At 43.2% G+C, this 18,066-nt stretch overlaps 1 protein-coding gene across 20 annotated transcripts in view; it reads right to left on the bottom strand.

Moving 5' to 3' along the window:
* The window catches only part of TEDC1 (tubulin epsilon and delta complex 1), a 38,359-nt gene that overhangs the window by 9,949 nt on the left and 10,344 nt on the right, over window positions 1-18,066 (bottom strand). For 3 of the 20 annotated variants that reach the window (XM_078595061.1, XM_078595063.1, XM_078595081.1), the window contains one exon: window positions 1,405-16,508. In XM_078595061.1, coding sequence (XP_078451187.1) covers window positions 16,110-16,508 — 399 coding nt within the window. In that variant the 3' untranslated portion in view covers window positions 1,405-16,109. Of the gene's footprint in view, window positions 1-214; window positions 16,509-18,066 lie in introns of all 20 variants that reach the window. The other 17 variants (XM_078595078.1, XM_078595079.1, XM_078595080.1 and 14 more) reach the window with 15 other exon arrangements.

Raw genomic sequence — 18,066 nt, 5'->3', positions numbered from 1 at the left:
AGCCTCAGTCATTCGCAAGATGGCGACCCCGCAACACAAGGCGTTTTGCATTCTGCAGTTCAGCAAGATTGAATCCATAATTGTGGTGCAGCATGCGTTTCAACGGTGTTTTGGCATTGATCCGCCAATGTCAAAGAGCATTCGTCGTTGGTACCGACAATTTGAGGAAACAGGCTGTTTTATGTAAGGGGAAGAGCACAGGGCAACCACGCACCTCAGGAAAACGTGAGCAGAATTCAAGTGAGTTTTCTGCGTAGTTCGCAGAAGTTCACTCGTCGTGCCAGCCGAGAACTTGCGATTCCTCATACGACTGTCTGGCATGTGTTAATGCGACGTTAAATCATGAGGCCATACCGGTTGCAAATGGTACAGGCTCTTCGTGCGGGTGACAAAGGAAAGCGTGTAGAATTTTGTTATGCGGTGTTACAGAACATGGAGGGGCGACAGCTTCTTATCGCGTTTGATTTTTAGTGCTGAAGCAACGTTTCATCTAAGCGGTAAAGTTAACCGTCACAATGTGCGCATATGGGGATTAGAGAATCCACACGAAACTGTAGAGCATGAGCGTAATTCCCCGAAAGTGAACGTGTTTTGTGCTGTTTCTCAAAGAAAGGTTTATGGCCCTTTTTTTCGAGGGAAACACAATTACGGGACAAGCATATCTCGAAATGCTGTAGAAATGGCTCTTTCCACAACTTGATGAAGATTCCAATGACTTCATCTTTCAGCAAGATGGATCACTGCCACATTGGCACCTGCACGTTTGACGTTTTCTAAATGACACACTGCCTCAACGTTGGATAGGTCGCACTGGACCCCAAGACTTGGCACTACACTCTTGGCCCCCAAGATCCCCAGACATCACACCCTGCGACTTTTTCTTGTGGGGATACGTCAAAGACTGTGTTTTTGTGCCACCATTAGCGACTAATCTGGATGACCTCAAAAACAGAATCACGGCAGTGGTGACTTCAGTGGAAGAAGACACGGAGAGGCGTTTGAGACGAATTTAACTATCTCGATGTTGTTCGTACAGCAGGTGGAGGGCACAGAGCATTTATAAAATGGTTAGTAAAACTTGATAGCTCATTAAACCGTTTGTAACTTTTTGTGTATTTGTAACATGTTGCCATTGTGAAATATACTGCTTTGAAATTGGGTCCATCTTTTTAAACACCCTGTATATGAGCAGACAACGGTTTATTTAGTTTAATCAGGTGCGAACTCCAGAGACCAGCAAAGTCTCAATTGTAAGTGGTTGTTCGCTGGAAATGGTGTAGTGTTGGGGAGCCACTGAATTGGAGCATGCGCCAAACTGGTTTTGATGTGGTGCTGAACAAACACAGCGGGGTCGAGGGGCAGGACAGAAGCGAGTGAGGAGGCGGTCGAGGTGGACGGACTTACCTCTTATTCTAGCTATCGGACACGGCCCTCTGCCCTCTCTACCTTGGCAAGCAGCGACAACTACCACGCACTCCAAACGCAACCTCTTCCCTCGCGTCGCTCTCCGCAGTGCTCCCACGAGGCGAGCCGCTGTGTACACAGCACCACACACGTTCACACTTCTCAGCGAGATCACACGAGGCCACGATCAGATATTAATGATTTATTCTCGGCTACCTGGGAATTATCACTAAATCAGTATGAATCGACGAGGCTGGCTTATGCTGCTACCTCTGGACCTATTCCCTATTTATCGGCTTGCGATACTATTTCACCTTCTTACTCACGGTTCTAAGTATTCGGCGTCCCGTGGGTTTTCCTCGCTGCTCGTCTCAACACGTCGCACGGACATCCGGAGGGCAGAGCTGGGAGCTGTCTTGGCCGCTGGCTTCTTGGAGTCCGATCCCTCTACCTTGCTACGATCGCTTTTATCCTATCTCCCCGACCTAGGCCCCGCCTCCCGAGCCCTTACTCGCCCCTCCGGTGCTTATTCTAATTCATCCCATTCTCATGCATGCTTTTGTTATGTCAATTATGCGGCGGCATCCATCACAAAAGCTTGCCGTGGGAATTTATGCACGGACCTCCGCGTACCTCTGATTATCATGCCAATTATGCGGCGGCACCCATCACAAAAGCTTGCCGTGGGAATTTATGCACGGACCTCCGCGTACCTCTGATTATTTGTAATTCCAGCTTTATCTTTTAACTTCCCCAATTTCCCTAATAATGGCGCCTGCGCGCTCGAGCCCATTTTGTCATACTAAATTATGCCGTCCCGTCCCTCCTCTGCCTGTCTCGTCGATACGTGTGTGTGTGTGTGGGGGATGCGTTTCAACCGTGGTGGCCGAATGCCCCTCGCCGCGACCATGCAATCTTAATGCCGGTCACAGCGCCGCGGTGCGAAGTAGCATCGGGGGAGGTCGTCCAATTCCCTGGTCGCCGGAAACCGTGAAGGTTAATCCCAATAAGGGCTTCTCGGATTAAAACCGGTCAGCCAGGTGACTTCCCCTCAGAGCTCTATGGGGGGGGGGGGGAAATGCGTGCGGGTGTGTTCATGTGAGGTGAGGTGAGGGGGACGCGGGGGTCGGCTCCGTCACTTGGTGGTGGCGAGGTCGGGGGTGGGGCGCCCGCTGAACGGCTTCGTGGCGGCGGCATCACATATGAATCCTTGCAGTCACGAAAGCTTCAAATCTAGAATTAATACCCTCTACAGGGAGGAATTTCACCTATCTGTTAGAATTTTTAACAGACGAGACAAGAAGTCAGAGCTTCGAGACACTGGCCTTCCTCAAGAGATGCCGCGATAACAAGGTAATACCCATCGCTTTCACACTCACATCTGCTGCTGTGTCCTCACTGAACTCTGAACAGATTTTACTTAAAGCTAGCCTATCACTAATCTCGGAGAGAATAAGGTTACTCCGAGTTGAACTCGATAATTTAGACAAGACTCTCTTACAAACACATTTAATGTTAACACAAAAAGTCCCCTTCTGATTGGAACCACGTTGACAACATGACTTCTGCTTCTGCGGACTCACTGTCAACCAAATGCAAAGCCAACCTGATTTCTAAATTCAACCTCCTATCTAAGAAGATATCGGAGCCACAAATCACAAAGCTGGATGTCAATAAGACTGTTATTAATCAGAGTAACATACCAATTTCTGACAATCTGAAAACGGTACTGGCCAAAGGACTAAATTTCGCTGTCACCCCTAAATATATACCAGTAGAGGATGTCATGTCTCAGGTTGATGTTGCCCTCAGAGGCATAGGACACATCCATGCGGATGTAGCAAAAGCTGAAATAGCCACGATTCTTAAGAAGGCTAAGAAACCCACTAGTAACATTAGCAAAAACGAACGCTCTGAACTCGCGAACTTAAAAAAGAGAGATGATATAGTCATCCTCTCGGCAGACAAGGGCAATGCCATGGTCATCATGGATAAAGAATCATACAACAACAAAATCCTGGACCTACTTAATTATGGTAGTTACTCCAAAATGAAAAGCGATCCTACTAACAGCCTAACGACAAAAACCAACAGGATCATCACTAGTTCGACTTCCCTAATCAAACCAACTAAACGTCACTCTCTAAAACCCTCGGCTGCTAGACCTCCCAGACTCTATGGTCTTCCCAAGATCCATAAAGAAGACACCCCGCTACGACCCATCGTGTCAACAATTAACTCCCCTACCTACAAACTAGCACGTTTTCTATCAGATACTCTATTTCCCTTCACAGGCAAGACCTCTTCGGCAGTACTCAACTCAACCCAACTATTCTCTTTGGTCAATGACATGGTACTATCTCCTGATGATATCCTCGTCAGTTTTGATGTAGTATCTCTGTTTACCAAAGTTCCAGTGCCTGACACCCTAACAACATGGATTGAATTCGGATGTGCCTGCGCTGGTTAGGCATTGCCTCACCAACACTTATTTTACCTGGAATGGCACCTTCTACAAACAGAATGAGGGTACCCCTATGGGCTCCCCTTTGTCACCAGTGATAGCCAACATGTTCATGGAAAAGTTTGAATCAGACGCCATCCAGACATCCACCCTGCGTCCTTCCCTGTGGAAGAGGTATGTGGGTGACATTTTCGTCATTTGGCCACATGGCCTCCCAGCATTGAACCACTTCTTGGACCACATCAATTACAGACATCCATCCATCAGATTCACCATGGAAGTGGAGAAAGATGGCAAACTACCATTCTTAGATATTCTGTTTGAGAGGAGACCTGACGGATCATTGGGACATTCTGTCTACAGGAAAGCCACCCACACATATTCCTACTTGAAACCGGATTCCCACCACCACCCATCTCAAAATAATTCTCTCATCAAAACGCTATACCACAGAGCTCATGGCATTTCTGACCAACACCACCTGGCTAGTGAATTGAGACATGTACATTGGGCCCTCAGGATGAACAGATACTCTGAACGCACCATCCGCCAAGTTGTTTCTCCCACCATACAGAAACAGCCACTTGAAACTCTGATCAAAACTATCACGTTACCATACATAGCAGGCGTGACCAAAAAGATCTCCAAAATTCTAAAGAAACATAAGATCCAAGTCCGATTCAGTACAGTACATAAAAAAATCCGTGATCTAATTCCATCTGTGAAGAATGTCATCCCTGACTTGCAATACCCTGGAGTCTATAAACTGAGTTGCAGCTGTGGTGACTGTTACATTTGGGAAACGAAACGTCATGTCTCTGATCGTGTCCGCGAGCACAAGTCAGATTTGAAACACGGCAAAATTGAGTCTTCTGCCGTTGCCGATCATTGCTACAATGCGGTGGGCTCTCATGAGATTGTTTTCTCCGAGACTAAAGTGCTCTGCAAACCCACTGGCTACCATCAAAGGTTTGTACACGAAGCCATTCAGATATACAAACACAGTCATAATTTCAACCGTGATCATGGGTACAAACTTAGTAATCATTGGAAAGATGTTATCAACAATGCAAAAAAGATTTAATTACACATTGTTGGACCATCTTATCTGACAGGCACTATTTTTTACTTTACCGAGTGTTAACATCCCTAACGTTTAACAGTACTCTCTTTATTGTCAGCCAACATTGGTATAAACATGGGCATTTTCTTTCCTTTCCTATTATGTACATCCACAGTGACTTGCGCATAAACACGTCGTTGACCTCGACCACGAGTACCCCGTCCCTCTGTTAGCCCCGCCCCCCCCGATACGTTCCATTCATTGGCTACCACATTCTGATAAGCCCCTCCCCCCCTCCTCCCTTAACTGGTACTTAAGAGCCTACATCAGGGGTCCTCAAACTACGGCCCATGGTCACTAATTGGGCTGCGCTTGTGAGCACTAATTGGGCTGTGCTGGTGAGCACTAATTGGGCTGCGCTGGTGAGCACTCATTGGGCTGCGCTGGTGAGCACTCATTGGGCTGCGCTGGTGAGCACTCATTGGGCTGCGGTGGCGAGCACTCATTGGGCTGTGCTGGTGAGCACTGATTGAGCTGCGGCGGTGGGCACTGATTGAGCTGCGGCGGTGGGCACTCATTGGGCTGCGCTGGTGAATGGTTCAATGGGCCAATTGACTGGACTTGCCCCCCAGGCCTAAGGCTGTCAGCCCTCCCCTGGCTGCGCTTGACTGGCTCTCCCTCCCTCAGCTCCCTCACTTGCCCCTCGGCTCCACTCCCAGTGATATTCCTGTGTGCTGGGGATGTACTGCGATCTGTGAACAAAACTGCAGGTGTTATTAACTTTTTAATGGCACCCGCACCAGTGTGAGCCTGGGGTAAAAGCGGAGTTCCCCCAATCAGACTGCATTGATGGGCAGTGCAGTCTGTATGTCTCTGTGTGGGCAAAGTTATTGCTGGTATATTGTTTTTGTAGCGCTGTATATATATTGGTATTTTACTAATAGCAATTTTGACTCCTTAGGAAACAATGATGTCAAGAAAGAGAAAAATTGACTCGGAGTGTAGGGTATTCAAAGAAAAGTGGACTTATGATTACTTTTTCATGCAGTACAAGGAAAGAGCTGTGTGTCTGATATGCCAGAATATAGTGTCTGTGTTCAAAGAATACAATTTACGTCGACACTATGAAACTCAACATAAAGATAAATATGATTGTTTGGTCGGAGAAGTGAGAAAAGATAAAATATTTAAACTGAAAAATACATTAACTCAGCAAAATACTTTTGTGAAGCAGAAGCAGCTAAATATTTCATCACTGCGAGCAAGTTCAAGTTGCCAATCTAATAGCGTGCACTGGCAGACCATTCGTGGAGGGAGAATTTGTTAAAGAATGCCTTCTTTCTGTTGCCAAAGAGATGTCCAGAGAAGGCCGATTTATTTAGTACAGTGAGTCTTTCAGGACCTACAATTATACGGAGGATTGAAGAAATGGGAGGCAATTTGCATCAGCATTTGCAAAACTCCACAAAAAAACTTTCCTATTTTTCCTTGGCACTCGACGAAAGCAATGATGTTCGTGATTCTGCACAACTTCTAATTTTTATTCGTGGGACGAATGACTATTTTGAAGTCACAGAAGAGCTTGCTGCACTGCAAAGCATCAAAGGAACAACTACAGGAGAGGATATCTATGAAAAAGTTTGCCAAACTGTGAATGGTTTGGAGCTGAACTGGGCTAAACTAGCCAGTGACAACTGATGGTGCTCCTAGCATGGTGGGGTCTAAGAAAGGAGTAATTGCTCGCATTAACCAAGAGATGGACAAACATAACCATTCTCATCCAATAGCCATACACTGCCTCATCCACCAACAAGCGCTGTGTAGTAAATCACTGAAGTGGGACTCTGTTATGAAAATTGTGGAATCTTGTGTTAACTTCATTAGAGCTCATGCACTAAACCACAGACAATTTCAGGAATTTCTGTCTGAACTAAATGTTGACTATGAAGATGTTCTGTACCACACAGAAGTCCGTTGGCTGAGTCGAGGGAGAGTTTTGAAACGTTTCTGACTTACTTCCACAGATTACAGCTTTTCTGCTTTCAAAAAACAAAGAAGTACCAGAGCTCAATGATGCAGAATGGAAATGGCACCTTGCCTTTCTGACAGATGTAACAGAGCTACTCAACAGTTTCAATGTGCAACTTCAAGAAAAGGGGAAGCTCATCTGTGATATGCAATCACATGTCAAAGCATTTGAAGTAAAATTAGGCCTCCTCATCAAACAAGTTAAGGAGGAAAACTTCTGCCATCTCCCCATAACTCAAAATCTGTTAGCGGAAAAACCATTGGTTGCAATTCCCAAACAAAACATGTGTGGATTCACTGGAAAAATTGCAAAAGGAGTTCCAATTTAGATTTAAAGAGCTTCATCTCCATGAGCAGGACATACAGCTTTTCCGTAACCCATTTTCTATTGACATTGAAAATGTGGATACAATTTACCAAATGGAACTGGCTGAACTGCAGAATTGTGACTCTGAAAGACGCATTCAAGTCAAGCAGCCTTCATAATTTCTATGCATCTCTCCCCTCTGAGACATATCCTGATCTCAGGAACCATGCACTCAAAATGGCAACCATCTTTGGCAGCACTTATGTCTGTGAAGACTTTTTCCAGAATGAAACATTTGAAATCTCCAACCAGATTTAGACTAACGGATGCACACTTGCATCACTTGTTACGACTAGCAGTGACAAATATGGAACCGGACATTGACCATCTCATTAGCCAAAAGCAGGCCCATAATTCCCATTGAAATACTGGCAAGTTTGTTGATTTAACTTTACTTGTTCTTCATTTTAAATATTGTATTTGTTCCCGTTTTGTTTCACTTCAAAATAAGATATATGCAGTGTACATAGGAATTTGTTCATAGTTTTTTTTAACTATAGTCCGGCCCTCCAACGGTCTGAGGGACAGTGAACTGGCCCCCTGTTTAAAAAGTTTGAGGACCCCTGAACTAAAGAGTATGGATCCCTGCAGTCACGAAAACCTCAAATCCCATATAAGTGTTAACAAAAAATTTGAAGCACCCTGTACATGGCTACGTACTGCCCAATGGTGGCCATATGCAGTATTACAAGTTATACATTACATTGTATGTTGAACTTCTTTCGCACCATAGACAGCCGAGCTAATTGGGAGAGGCGGGGGAAGGACAACTTACACAAAAAAACGGTTTTAAAGCAATGAGTTTTCAGTTTAGATTTAAAAGTGCATAGCTCCAGTGGCTTCCTAATATTGGAAGAGCATTCCTTACGGCCGCAGAAGCGCATCTGAAAGCGTGCGATGCGGTGACCATCTTTGTTCAATGGCTTGCAAAAGTTGGTGCGATGACCGAAGATTGCATGATGGTTTTGTGACTCCGCTTGGTGGCCAGTACTACTCTTAAACCTAACCCATAATCCACACTTGTCTTCCCCAACACAACCGAACCCCCTAACCTTAAACCCAACCCTCTAAACCTAACCCCCAACTCAAACCTCAATATAAACGTGAATTATCCTGGCTAAGTCTCTATTGAAAAAAAACGTCTTAGCTGAATAGGCTTTGCTGGGGAACTAAACTAATTCTGACTCCCCCATGCCTACCTTGAGGCGTTTGTGTTCAGCTCCCGGTGTGCACTGCGAATTTATGCCTATGAGAGCCTTTACACAAAGTCACCATTGGAATAGGATTTATCCTCATATGTACAGTTATTTTAGTAGTTGTAGATGTGCATTTACATAAAAGCGCAACTAGCCCCGTTTATTGTGTAGTAGAATCAGAATATTTATACGGAGGAATCCAATGAGCTATAAAGCTTTTTCAGAGATGTCCAGTACACATGTCCACCAGAGGGTGACTTGTAACCACAGAACAGCTCACCCTAACCCATACAGATCCAGACACAGACCCACAGATTAATGGAGACCCAGACTGAAACAGATCCAATATACTCAGAGGCCATACTCTCACAGAAACCCATAAACTTAGAAACTCAGATACTCAAGAGAGAACCACAGACTAGCACCCAAACCCATAAACTCAAGAGCTCCCGTTACATGTCGGTCCGTGGCCATGTCTTGATCTGTGATGACGAGAAAAAAAAGACAGGCCACTTGCCCCACATTTTAACCGATAGTTCAGCCGGCAGGACAGGCTCAATGTCACTGAAAACATACCTTTATGACTATTCAGACAAACCATATTCTTCTAGTTTCATTTAATGTAGTTTCATAGCAATATTGAATATTTTATTTTTCAGACTTTTGTCAGGAATGTAGGGCAGTAAAATGGCATTCACAAGTTAACCAGACCTCTTAACATACGGCGGTGCTGGTACCGCATGTCCGCCAGAGGGCGACACCTCGTCATGTAACGAATCACTTGATGTTAATGCTCGTGCATAGTCGACAAAAAACACACATTCACCGATAATGGAGGAAAGTTTGGCAAGCACTCTCAGCTTAGAGGTGGACAAGAGGAATACTGGCCTGTAGCTGGAGGGCAATTATTGCGGCTTTCCAGGTTTTAGGATGGCCATGACTTTGGCTTCCATGCTTTTGGAACTTTGCCTGTCCTGTGTATGATGGTGAAGAGGTTTGCAAACCATTGCTATCCCAAGTCCCAGGTTCTTTTGGAATTCAGGACCCAAACCATCATATCCCAGAGCCTTGTTGGATGTTATGGCCCTGAGGCCTGCTTCCACTCATTGTGATAGTTGGCTGGATTTGTTGCTTGCGGTTGGCTGAAGGTGATGGGTGAGGTGTTTCCATACAGCTTGTTTGGCGAGCTTGTCCATCGATGCTTTTGAGCAGGACAGCATCTCGGAAGGCAGCATTCGCTGATCTTTTGCGATCTGTGCTGTTCGTTTTGAGGTACCTAGGTTCCAACGGAGCTGCCAGGCTATACGGCTGGATTGAATTGTCAAAATCTGCAGTGACGCCTTCCCAACGTTTTCTTTTGGGAGTCTAAACTTCTTCATATTTCACCTCCACTCCTTGCCAGTTTGTGAGGCTTGAATTATTTTCGGTTTCTTTTTTCACACGAGTTGAATCATCTTCACATTTTACCTCCACTCCTGGCTAGGTTGAGAAGCTGGAATGTTCTTCTGGCTCTTTTTTCACAACAGTCTAATCATCTTCACATTTCACCTCCACGCCTGGCCAGGTTATGAAGCTGGTAATTTCTTCTAGTTGTTTTACAAAAGATGAGGTCATTGCACAACCTTGACTTTTACATTTCGATTTCACCTTCCTCTCTTTGTGGATCTTCTGATGCTTGTTTCGGACCGATGACCATGCAAATGCTTTCCCACACACAGTGCACTTAAAGGGCTTTTCACCTGTGTGTGTTCTAAGGTGATTGCGAACATGTGATGACCTTGTAAATGCCTTCCCACACTTGGTGCACTTGAAAACAGCAATATCCACTCAACCGCCATCAACATAAGGCACAGACATGCACGGGTATGCACACATATATGAACAAAGATTCTACAAATAGCCTGTAAGATACTGTTATGGCAAGTTTTTTAGCAAGCACCTATGAAGGCCGGAATGGCGCACAAGGGAGTGGGTGGTCAGCACCATGCCCGGCTACCTTTGTCTCCCAGTGCTGATGTTTACACACTGCACCAGCTACACATTTAAGGGTGAGTCGACCTAGGGGAGGCTCTGGATCAGTTCAGATATTCGTCAGAGTTGGTCATGAGCAGGAACCGAACATGGGTGGCCAGGATTATAGAGCAGCGCGCAATCCATTACACTTTTTGTTGTCCTTCCACCGCACCTCCGATTAACACGGTTGGCTACATACGGTGTGAAAGAAGTTCAACATACACGACTGCTCTCCAAAGTATACTCATACAGACGCACGTAAACATACGCACGTAAACATTCACACAAAAACACAAAATATCCCCTAATAAGTTACATCGGCTTTTAGGCCAAGTGCTGCAATTATTTCGCACTAATGGGAATCGGCACAACATATAATGGCAGTGTGTTCTGCACTTTGCAAATACAGGAATACCCCGATTATTATTTTCTATCTTTTACATCATTTCGCAAAATACGTCGTCAATGTATTAATACCACTACCTCATTTGCATTGCCTCAACCAACACTTACGTTGCTGACAGCATCTGTCCTTTCTCATCTTCGTCCCTCAGCCTTCGCCTCCACCTATCCTGTAAATTACTTTGATTTACGTTTTTTCGATATTCGTCGCACATTTCCGGAATGCATCCCAGAAGTAAACCGAGGTATTTCTGTACACAGCACATTCATACACAACAAAGAATTTACACTCTCACCAACTATGCAATCACACACAACACAGTTTATTCCCACACAGTATACTAACAGACACGATACACACACTGCACTCACACAATTTATTCTGCCCATATTTTATTATTGTGATACCATCTACCACCTAGCGTGTGAATCTAGAACTCATCATTGCAACATGTACATTAACTCAAATCTGTCCACCCTGGACATCCAGAGACACCATGACTAATCTTCCAATAACCTAAATTAATAGTTCCTCTAACTCTATCCCCGATACTCTTAGGTTTTTTCGGTACTCTTAGCTTTTTTCGGTGGCTTTACCGAAAAAACCTAAGAGTATGAATCCTTGCAGTAACGAAAGCTTCAAATCTAGAATATATCCCCGATATTCAGAAATGCCTTCTATCGACTAAAAATTGCACATGCTAAAACTTTAGTAATAAAAAAATGTTTTGGCGTTGTTGCTCCTCATTCCTGGAATACCCTTGCTGCTCATCCATAGCTTGGTTCCCTCCTTTCACACTCCCTCTTTATGTCCCTTTTTACACACTTTCATTTAACTGTCTGTTGTTGTTGTCGTTGTTGTATCCTCAAATCTTATAACCCACTTCCCAATGTGGTATCGACTGCAAACTTGGTATACTTATGTCAGACTGATGCCAATACTATATTCTATCATAAAAATATATTTTAAAACATTATTTTTTACATGTTACTAGCTTTACTACCTGGCTTCGCCCGGGACTTGGATTCACCACGCCCGGCCGCCTTTGTCTCCCCAGTGGCGATGTTCACACACCACACCAGTTACTTGTTTGAGGCTGAGTCGACCTAGGGGAGGCCCAGGACCGGTTCAAATAATCGTCACCGGTGGTGGCCGTGAGCGGGAATCGAACTCGGGTCGCCAGGTTCGTAACGCAGCGTAGCGCTAACCACAACACTACAATGCGTTACGCTTCCACACGCGCGGGTCACATGACAGATGTGACGTCACAGCTCACTTGTGCAAAAGAATTTTCATTATTGAGCCCCCCCCCCCCCCAAAAAAAATACAAAAGCCTGTCGGGAAGTACGCTAAATATTTTGAACAGACACACATAATCACAACTTTGCCTTTTATATATATGGAGATAAAGAGATGTTCGGCTTGGCTCTCATTGTCCACGCTCAACTCACGTTGGATGTAAATCACCACGGTCCCTTACGCTGTGGCAAGCCTCGGGGCCACTTCCTGGAGTCGAGTTCTTCCATTACTCGTACATTTCATAAAAGCGTGTTTTTAAAAAGTGTTTTTTTATATTACTTATTGTAGTTTCCCTTCCTCTAATATAGTTGCAGTTTTATTTGCGTGTATCGTTTACGACCGTTAAATACCTCGTGTGATAGTTGTGCAACATCCCTCGGACCCTGTACTTGTTCTCTGCAATATTGATGTTTTTTTAAATCCTTTATATTAAGTTCGCTTGCTTGCTTGCTTACGACCGTGCAAATTTTTCGGTCGTTTTTTAACCAACTTCCCGTGATCCAATCGAGCTGACATTTTGCACAGACTCGTTGTGCGAGACAATTAATGTTCGTGAAAATGTTTTCCAAAATGTTACACTTTTTAGGACGTAAATATTATATTTAATTACCAATTGCTTAATGGTGCAATGCAATCATCTGACCCATAGGTGGCAGCCATCTCAAGCCAGAGGACGAGAGGACTCAAGCCGCCACGCATATAAAGGATTTATAGTGAAAAACTTTGTTTTTACTGGTTATACTTATTAAATCCTTTATATTAAGTTCGCTTGCTTGCTTAGGACCGTGCAAATCTTTCGGTCGTTTTTTAACCCACTTCCCGTGATCTAATTGAGCTGACATTTTGCACACAGACTCGTTGTGCGTGACAATGCATTTTCGTGAAAAATTTTTCCTAAATTTTACACTGTTTAGGGAAAAATAAATAAATATTTAATTACCGCTTGTTTAATGCTGCCAGACAATCATCTGACCCATAGGCGGCAGCCATCTCAAGCCAGAGGACGAGAGGACTCTAGCCGCCCCGATGCCACGCATATAAAGGATTTATAGTGAAAAACTTTGTTTTTACGGGTTTACTTGTTTGTATTGTTTAGACGTCGCTGTGCTGAATGGGATAATCCGTGTAACAATTAAACGCACACCTATGGAAACCTATACGTGCAAACTTACACAGAAAAATTAACCCATAAAAACAAAAGTTTTTCACTATAAATCCTTTATATGCGTGGCATCGGTTTTATTTTATTATTCATTTCTGTTTTTCTTGAGTAAGAGTTTCATTTTGATCACATTGGTATTTTCAATTAAATATGAAATTTTCTTTTTCCTAAAAAGTGGAAAATTTTGGAAAAATTTTCACGAAAATAAATTGTCACGCACAACGAGTCTGTGTGCAAAATGTCAGCTCGATTGGATCACGGGAAGTGGGTTAAAAAACGACCGAAAGATGTGCACGGTCGTAAGCGTGCAAGCAAGTGAACTTAATATAAAGGATTTAAAAATTAACCCGTAAAAACAAAGTTTTTCACTATAAATCCTATATATGCGTGGCGGCTAGAGTCCTCTCGTGCTCTGGCTTGAGATGGCTGCCACCTATGGGTCAGATCATTGCCTGCCACCATTAAGCAATTGGTAATTAAATATTTTTTTTCCCCTAAAAAGTGTACAAATTTGGAAAAAAAAATTCACGAAAATTATTTGTCACGCACAACGAGTATGTGTGCAAAATGTCAGCTCGATTGGATCACGGGAAGTGGGTTAAAAAACGACCGAAAGATTTGCACGGTCGTAAGCGCGCAAGCAAGTGAACTTAATATAAAGGATTTAAAAAATTAACCCGTAAAAACAAAGTTTTTCACTATAAATCTTTATATGCGTGGCATCGGTTTTATTGTATTATTCATTTCTGTTTTTCTTGAGTAAGAGTTTCATTTTTATCACATTGGTATTTTAAATTAAATATGACATTTTTTTTTCATAAAAAGTGGAAAATTTTAGAAAAAAATTTCACGAAAATTAATTGTCACGCACAACGAGTCTGTGTGCAAAATGTCAGCTCGATTGGATCACGGGAAGTGGGTTAAAAAACGACCGAACGATTTGCACGGTCGTAAGCAAGCAAGCACGCAAGCAAGCGAACTTAATATAAAGGATTTAAAAAAGACAACCACCAACTCATTGTTCCATCCACTCAACTCACCACCCCACTCTCTCACCCAGCCACAACACTCGGCAGCGGGTAGACCATTACGATGTTCGCCATGTAATCTATGCAGTGCTAAGTATCTGTATGTATACTATTCAAGTCAAATACACTTATTTAGACTATACATCCTAAATGTATATACTTGTCTGGGCAATTCTAATCGCATATATACACTACGCTACGTACCTATCTAAACTATGCTGATCCGCACTACGGATGTCATATATATCAAAGCGGAAGTCTAATAACTACTTATTTACTACTTATTTATGTATTAAAAATGAATACACCTTTCTGTATTATAAAAAATAACCGGTACATCACGAAGTCTAACCGCGATCGGCTGTGGGCTCGGGCTCCGCGGCCGAATGATTTTTTGTAGAAAGGCCGAGGCTTGGGCCTAGCCACTCGGTCTCCCCGATCTCGAAGATAGGAAACCCGGCGCAAGTCGTGACAAGCGGTCATTGCGGCGATACGGGAAATTCTGCGGTTATATAAATTGAAAAATTGGCGCAGAGGCAAAAGTTCCGCGACAAGAAAACACTCACATCACAGACACCAGTCAAGAACGGATTCCAACACGACTGATGATCGTAGATCGATTCTACTCGTCTGAATCGCGAACCTACGGATCGGATCGTTTCTTATACTGTACCAGAATCTGTATTGCGACGTGCGGATTGGATCGATTCCACATTCAAAAGTCGGCGAATCGATGCTGGCAACATGGAATTTTCATACAGAAATTAATAAGCTGAATAAAATACGTTTCTTAAACTCGCATATAATTAAACGTGTCAGAAATATACACATGGTTTATTTTCCATTTATTTTGGTTGTAAGGGGCGAGCGAGGATTTGATAGAATATAGAGTGGATGTGCAGATGACGTCCCTAAACAGCAGTCAAGGAGGACCGGGAAGGAAAAATAAATTTGGCATTTAACTAAGGTGGTGGTGCAAAAGACTTGAATTGAATAGTTATCTCAGATCGTGACACTTCACTGAAAGAACCATGAATATGGAGGCCTTTAGTCTGTGGTTCTGATTTAGTTTCACATTGCCTACATGCTACGTCCAAACAGCAGTGCAGCGGAAATGGAGGTATACATCTCCCCCTTATTTATTCTCAGCAGAACATGCCAATTCGTTACACGTACAGCACACCGGTGTGTTGGAGAGCCAAGCCAAATGTGGCTGTCGCCTGATAAAGCTAGTTGTAATTACTGGTGAAACGTCGTACTCAGATTGTAAATGTTATGGCTTGGCTCTCCAACACACCGGTGTGCTGTACTCGTAACGAATTGGTCACGTTCTGTTTAAGTGACAAACCTTACTAGTTGGCTGTGTCGGGTGGTGGCGGGTTTAACGACACATTTAAATATTTACGCCAACCCCAAAAAACCTGTATTATACAGTGGTTTACTAAATGATCTAAAGTTTGGAATACTGAACCCTTAGAATTCAAAATATTACTTATTCTGGCAATCACTTTGTCCCCCAATGCAGCATAGGAGAGCACGAATGGAGCTTTTCATGTAGGATTTTAACCGTGAAATTTCACTTCCTTTTAATCGTAATAGTGAAATCCACTACACCGGCGTCGTGGCTCTGTAGAAACAATGAGTCCGAGTCCATCTTCTCGTCGACAGCAGTACCAGCCACCTTACCGGTGGTGTGAGTGGGGCGGCGGGAGGCACACGATGCTCTCCTTGCCGTCCAGCATGGCCTCCAGCCTCTCCCGCCAACGCCCGTGCTGCTGCCTCAGCGAGGCACGCAGGCGGGCGAGATGCCCGCCCAGCTCACGCGTTGCCTCCCACAGCGCCAACTCTGGCGTCCCCACCGCGCCGCTTTCTCTCTCCTGCTGGTGCCCGCCCCGGTGCTGTCTCTGCTGCTGCTGCTTCAGATGTAGGTGGAAGGGCAGGTGCAGAAGCAGCAAGGTGGCAGCGAGCCGCTGGGCTGGAGCCTGCAGAGATCGCACCACCATGCTCGCCTCCTGCTGTGCTGACTCGGCGAGATCTCGCACAGCTGATGGTGCAGAGCCGCACTGCAGCAGTCGCCGCTCCTGCGGGTGAAGTAGTTATGCCAATAACAGATGCAGAGCGGAACAGAACGAGTAAACAGGCAGCACAATATTATGGGAAACTCCGTAATATCATGTAAGAACATATACAGATGGATATAATGACACTCCTTGTGAGTAGGACCAGGTGTGTTTATATCTGAAGTGTGCTTTTATGACAATATATAGTGCCATTCATGAAAATTGCATCTCAAATCATATACAATTTGTTGCTCAAATTTTCCTATATTCATGATTAATCCATGAAATCGGTAACGCATCGCTGGTGTAATGTATGTATGGTCGTGTGAGATCCCGGACATTCCTTACTAATCCCTGGGATTCCCGTAATGTCATTTTTCACAATACGCTAGTTACAATATAAATTTTCATGATAAAACGATAATCGGGATATCAGTTTCCCTCAACTCTGCAACTGTATTTAACATGTGTACTATAAATTTTGTGTTTTGCAGTACTTGAGAATAAAAAGTATCAGTAGAAATTAAAATTACTAATAGTTAAATGCTGTTCAATCAACAAGCCTGCCATAATTATAATTATTGTAATCACTGCAACTTTACAATCTACACATACTCCAAGTTAAACAATAGTGAATTAATTATTTGTATAAAATGCAAGAATTACAACATTACATAATTGCCATGCTGATAAAAACAAGTGTTAACTGTTATCTATTACTACTTTGATAGTGCTGTTTGTTGCTAGCCGCTTAATGATTTGGCTATTTTGCCATGTGCTCAGAAACTGCATTTAAAATAAAATATTCCAAAATACTTTTTTTAAACACGCTTTAATGAAATGTACCGTACTCGTAATGGCAGAACTCCACGACTCCAGGAAGTGGCCCTGCAGCTTGCCACAGCGTAAGGGACCGTGGTGATTTAGAGGCAATGTGAGTTGAGCGTTGACAATTAGAGCCGTAAAAAAGATTGTTTAAAAATATTTTTTTTATTTTAAATGATAGAATATAGTATTGTCATCAGTATGACATACCTATACCAAGTTTTCAGTCGATACGACATTGGGAAGACGGTTGAAATAGAGTTACAAGATTTGAGGATATGACAACAGACAGTGAGTTAAATAAAAGCGTGTTAAATGTTTAAAAATATATATTTAAAAATTGTAATGATAGAATATAGTATTGTCATCAGTATGACATACCTATACCAAGTTTGCAGTCGATACGGCATTAAGAAGACGGTTCAAATTGAGTTACAAGATTTGAGGATACGACAACAGAGTTAAATAAAAGCGTGTAAAATGTTTAAACATATTTATTTTTTATGATAGAATATAGTCTTCTCATCAGTATGACATAAGTATACCAAGTTTGCAGTCGATAGCACATTGGGAAGTGGGTAAAAATTGAGTTACAATATTTTTTAAGGATACGACAACAGACGGAGCGAGTTAAATAAAAGCGTGTAATAAAAAGAAAACTATTTTTCAAAGCACGAGTTTAAATGGAACTATTTATTTAGAGATCTAATTATCATTTAATATTTTGTCAAGAAATAAGATTGTATAAAAATAA

The sequence above is a fragment of the Lampetra planeri genome, chromosome 5 (genome assembly GCF_965212315.1).
Source record: "Lampetra planeri chromosome 5, kcLamPlan1.2.h2, whole genome shotgun sequence".
Lineage (NCBI taxonomy): Eukaryota > Metazoa > Chordata > Hyperoartia > Petromyzontiformes > Petromyzontidae > Lampetra > Lampetra planeri.
The sequence above is the reverse complement of the archived record's forward strand: the minus strand, read 5'-3'. Positions and strand labels throughout refer to the sequence as shown.